This window comes from Polypterus senegalus, chromosome 4 (genome assembly GCF_016835505.1).
Source record: "Polypterus senegalus isolate Bchr_013 chromosome 4, ASM1683550v1, whole genome shotgun sequence".
In the NCBI taxonomy this organism is placed as follows: Eukaryota; Metazoa; Chordata; class Cladistia; order Polypteriformes; family Polypteridae; genus Polypterus; species Polypterus senegalus.
Genome location: NC_053157.1, coordinates 245,381,490 through 245,387,171, shown reverse-complemented (window position 1 = coordinate 245,387,171; position 5,682 = coordinate 245,381,490). Strand labels below are relative to the sequence as shown.

The following is a 5,682-nucleotide window of genomic DNA, read 5'->3' as shown; positions in this document are numbered from 1 at the left end:
GAGCGTTTATAAATTCTAATGGTGGGTGCTTTGATGTTTTTAGAAGTTTGAAATGAGAGTGGAAAACACGATTAATTGAACTTCGAAGAAGACCATCTGCTCTGGCCCATGATAGCAAACAATAGATTACCTAATAAATGATAAATTTGAAAACTTGGGTGAATAAGAAAAAATTTAAAGTGTTGAGAGTACGACTTGAACATCATGAAGCTTTGACTGAAGCTGTGACGTATGTTAGGTCAACAGTGTATTACGTTCAATGAGAATATCAAAAGTCATATTTTGTTAAAGACGTATATATTTCTTAAATTGTGTGACAGTTAAAGCAGAAATGACCACAGAAAGAAATAAATAAATAAGAATAAAATCCTCAGCCCTGTGCACTAAATAAGAGTGAATTTGCTCAAGCCAGTACACACCTAATATGTGCCTCATCTTTCTAATTGTAATCTTGCATCTTGCGTTCTGCTCTCAGCCTGAACTTGCTGGGTCAACATGGCCTGGACAAGTTGGCAGTGGTGGGAAATCTTCACTGTGAAATGATCTTTGGCCCTTCTGTCTCCCACAGTCACATTTGGACTATTTGGAGTCACCACTTCACTTCACTTGAATGTTTTTGGGGATGAGGGGAAGAACCAGAATAACCAGAAAGGCCATTCAGAGCCCCAGTGTGGAACAATTATAGGCAGAATTTGACCTCAGGACACCTGATCAGTAAAGCAGCTGTGCTAAACGCTGTGCCCCCTAACACAAGCAGATATATTTGTATGTTCATTTTTTAGACCAGATTAGGTTCTAGAGGATGTAAATATCATCACATACGTTACAAATAAGAAGAAAAAAAGCAAATTCAGACACATGATTGGGTAGGAAGGCTCTGATCGGAGTCTTTAGAGCTGATATTGATCACCCATTCCAATACGATCTGCTGATATCAATAATAATAATACTGTTTCTGTTTTTTAATAATAAATATATTTTAGCCAATGTTGTAAGTTGCCTTGGATGAACAGGTCAGGAATGTTGTTGTCAAGAATGTGGCAAACAGTTTTCTGACAAGCATTGTTTTCAGGGGCACACACAAATGCGTACTGGAGAGAATCCAAAGTGTTGTTCTCAATGTGGAAAAAGGTTTTTCAACATTAGCAGTTTAAAAAAGGTGGGCACAAACTTACACTAGAGAAAAAAAAATCAGTATGTATGTTCTGAATATGGGAAATGTTTTGAAAGACAGAACATCATTCATACACATGCCAAAATCCATAATGAAGAAAAATCTAATGGCTGTCCTGAATGTGGGAAAAGATTCTTATATTTAAGTGGATTTCAGTCCCACATCAGAACTCACACTGGCGAGATACCTTATTGCTGTCCAGAATGTGATAAGCAGTTCTCACAACACAACACCTTAAAGAGTCACATCAGACTTCACACTGGAGAGAAACCTCACCATTACTTGGAATGTGGTAAACAATTGTCACAACTCAATTCTCTGTATAATCACAGGAGAAGTCATACTGGAGAGAAGCGTTACAGCTGTACTGAATGCAAAATGCGATTGTATAAACTGCTGTGTAATATTCAGAGTGGCCACAAGAGGCAGTAGTTTGGCAACTGACCAATCAGTGACCACTTCTGTCCATTCGTTGTCTTTATTATCCACTTTTCGATTTCAGGTTTGTGGACAAGGTGGGCCAACCCACTGCAAAGCCACACACGTGCACCCATGTCAAGTGTGTGCCAACTGACCAAGAATTCATTTTTTGAAGATGTTGGAGCTTTCAGGGTACCAAGAGTGACAAATCTGGGGACAAGGAGGAGGTGCAGTTTAAAGTTTAATGTGACATCAACTAAAACACCAAACTCTGTCAGTATGGCCGACATCTGACTGACCGGTGAGTCCTCGTCTTCAGACATTCACAGTGAATTCATTCTAAAGTGAAGGACCCTTTGAGTGACCAATGGAGGGTCACAACATGTCTGGTGAGTGGACAACACTCCAGTCCCCTCTGTCACTCTCTGCTCCTACATATAGTCACTATTCAAAAACTCTCCATACTGAGTCTGTATAGCGCCTTTCAGTTGTGCTGATCCAGCAGGACCACATGCCTGTCCTACTTAACAGGTGACATTCAGTGACACTTGGGAACCTCAGTAGTTGTTGGGGTGTCAGCCTGAAAGACATGTGACTGTGAATCAACAGTGACCCTGCTGGTCAGACTGGTATTTGTAGGTCTGAGGTGTCTCCGCCCCGCATTGTAAAACACAAGCCTGATTGGCTACTCAAACACAATAATAATGGAGATCCTGACAGCCGCATTTGCCCCGCATTCACATCCACAAATTCAATCACAGAGGTGCTGCCCACAAACACACCCATCCTGTAAAAGTAATTTGACCCCAAACTACAAACAAAAAGAGGAGCTGCGCTTGTGGGGTCATCAAGTGACCGGTGGAGGGTACTGGTCAGTGGTCACATGGTGTCAGATGGCTGATTGTTACACTGGAATTAAGACCAAAACAAAACCCAAACCCTGGATAGAGGGGCTCAGTGAAGGAGGTGTTGAACCTGTGCAGGAGGGTCATTGTGTGTGAGACGCTATAAAATGACAGAGAGCCAGCAGGCCAGTCCAGATACACACCTATTCTGGGGCTGAAGGGGGCGATTATTTCAGTCCACTTGTTATTGTGACGCACAGAGTACTGGGAATGAGAACACCACAAACTCCAGGACTTGTCGTTGTATCCAAGGCTGCACTCCCTGCCCCGTCCTTTCCTTCTCAGCCCTTTACATGCGACTCCAATCACCACATCACCTCCACTGCACTCCACCTCCCAGTAACAGCGAGTCCCAGTCAGAGCCTCTCTGCACAGAACTTGGCACCAGTAGTCAAATCTGTCAGGATGATCAGGATATTTCGTTTTTGTTGCCTCACGCGTCACCTTCTTGTTCCCTTCAGACAGACAGAGGTCTCTGTTTGCCGTGTTGATGTCCAGTGTGAGGGGACAGAAGTCTGAAAGGAGAGAAAAGAAAACGAGTGAGGAAATCTGGGAGTGTGTAACGGGACTGGAGGCGGAGCACAACACAGACAATTAACAAGAACCAATCAGGAGCTGTGCTGATAAGACTCTAATGCTGTCTTTCAGAAGTGGGGTCTTCTACCATGAAGCCCCCTTTCATTCACTAAGTGACTGATGGTGATATTTGACGCTGTTGTACTTTGATGGTAGTGGTCAGCCTGAGTCTGTCTTAATGTCTGCCTTGGTTTGTTCTTCACCTCTTAAACTGTCCTTCTGGTCATTAAGGGGTCAATTTTGTATTTGTAGCGACATCCAGTGAGTTTGGCTGCAGTCCCATTAACCTTAAACTTCTTGATGTTAGTTGCTGTGGCCACAGGAACATGAATCTCTTTGGAGGTGGTCTTGTAGTCTTCACCTTAACCTGCTCATCTGTGATCATCCTTTCCTTGTCTTCCATTGTCCAAGTTCAGTGTGAAGTACACAATGACATATCACAGGTAAATGAGGACTTTACTGAGTGACTGAAAACCCCTGAGATTATCATTAGAGGGTTGATTCTCATCCAATGATGTCATTTAAAATCTAAGGTCTCCCAATATTCTCTTCTGTTATTTTCATTTAGTTTTATTCTCACAATATGTTAAGATATGAATCAAAAACAAAATGTCAGCTCTATGGAGAACAGAATGCCCAAGTACTTTAGTGAGCTTTAACGTATTTCACAGTAAAGCTGGGATTATTTTATAAAACAGTCCTTTAGTCTTTAATATGTAGATATTAATGGAGTGGACGTTGTGTTTATATGTGAAGCACACTGAGCTGCTTTCATTGTGTGACTTGTGCTATTTAAATAAATAATTCTTATCAATATTGTAAGGGAGTGACTGAAATAAAAAAGAAATAGAAAGGAGAAAATGAAAAGAGCAGAAAGTGAAATGAAAAAATGAGACAAAGGAAAAAGAACAATGGAGTGGAGTGACAGAAGGACCTGGCGTAGTCGGCAGGATTAATTTTTATCTCCCATCAGTCCACTTGACACTTAAGAGACTCAAGTCCAGCAGACTGCTTTGGTGCCTCCCTGTCCTAAATCTCAATATCCCATAATGAACCAGTCCCAGGACCCCCATCTCTTTCAGCTCATCAGTCCCACCACACTCGCATAATGCTTTCATATCTTAAGCCTGGCCAGAGATATTAAAAGTAAAATGATGATAAACTCTATGAATTAACAGACTCACATTGTAAAAACTCCTCTCTGCTCTGAGGTTCAGGATGTCGTAAGGTGAAGATTGGAGCTTCAAGACCTGAAAATACAAAGAATAGAGAAGAATGGAGAATGTTAAGATGCACTTTCCATCCATCCATCCATTGTCCAACCTGTTGAATCCGAACACAGGGTCACGGGGGTCTGCTGGAGCCAATTCCAGCCAACACAGGGTGCAAGGCAGGAACCAATCCCGGGCAGGGCGCCAACCCACCGCAGGACACACACAGCCACACCCACACACCAAGTACACATTAGGGACAATTTAGAATCAGCAAAAGCTGGACTTTTATAATGTTAAATGCAGTGCAGTTGAATAAAACAACAAGACATGCAGATCAAGTTTGTGTACTGAGCCCACCGGTGTGTGGATGATTAAGTGAGTTTTATTTACCAACATTTTGATGAGCCACAGACACATGTGAGGATCTTCTCTGTGGACTTGAACTCTGCTTTAGACACCAACATCTCAGAGCTTCATGATAAGAAACTGGCCGAGTTCAGCCTGCCCAAATAATCCACCATTGGATCTCAGACTTTCTTCCAGGTAGTAAACAGTGCCGGTGCAGTTGGGCGCACACATGTCTGACCTGTTAACCCTCATCACCTCACTTTCTGTTTTCCTCTCCTGTGTTGTCAGTTGGCCACAGCTCAGCAGTTCTGTTCATGGACAGACATTGTTAGGCTCCATTTATGTTCCTCAGTGCAGAACTGCTTTATCTCACTGTGTGTTTAAATAAATCTGTACAGCACTTTATAACCCTCCACAGATTTTGTACTAAATCAGGTTAGGTCAGATTTGGGGGACATGCACTGGTACAGCGAGTTGCCACACCTACCACACGATGAAACAGCTTGGGATCCTGGCTGGCAACCCCCCAAGCAGACACGTAGTCCCACCCTCTGGAAATGACCCTCTATCTGCCTCAGCCAGGTGTTACATGTGTGCCCCCTTGGCCTGGTCCAGCCACTCGGGTCCTCAACAATGAGGGTCCCCCTCAGGTAATCGCACCATATGGCCGTAGTGTCGTAACTGACGTTCCCTCACAATGCATGTCATGTGCCTCATTCACAGTCAGACCAGCGGTACCCAAGGATTCTCCAAAGAGACACAGCATACTTTGTACTAACAAATGATACATTTTCCCTGTCATTTAAGACGTCTACTCTGTGCAGGGCAGAAGTAATTTTTTCCTCCAATGTCCACAGACCTCTGAGTTTTTCAATTTTTATTAACCGTATCACAATTCCAGAGGGTCACAAGTTTACAGACACAGAGTTAAATAAAAACGACATTTTGCTCTTAAAAATTATGGTTTTAGTTGCCGCTAAAGAACCGTTTAAGAATTTTTAAAGCTTTTTTCCCTTTAGAAAGGTTTTTTACTTTTTTTTTTGCC

General features: G+C 42.6%; 1 protein-coding gene across 1 annotated transcript in view; it reads right to left on the bottom strand.

The window, feature by feature from the left end:
• Positions 1-2,168: 2,168 nt before the first annotated feature.
• Positions 2,169-5,682, bottom strand: part of LOC120528986 (tripartite motif-containing protein 16-like) — a 7,659-nt gene continuing 4,145 nt past the window's right edge. Inside the window, exons 2-4 of the mRNA XM_039753052.1 lie at positions 4,680-4,734; positions 4,260-4,325; positions 2,169-3,014 (exon numbers count right to left, since the gene is read on the bottom strand). Coding sequence (XP_039608986.1) covers positions 2,467-3,014; positions 4,260-4,325; positions 4,680-4,734 — 669 coding nt within the window. The 3' untranslated portion in view covers positions 2,169-2,466. The remainder of the gene's footprint in view (positions 3,015-4,259; positions 4,326-4,679; positions 4,735-5,682) is intronic.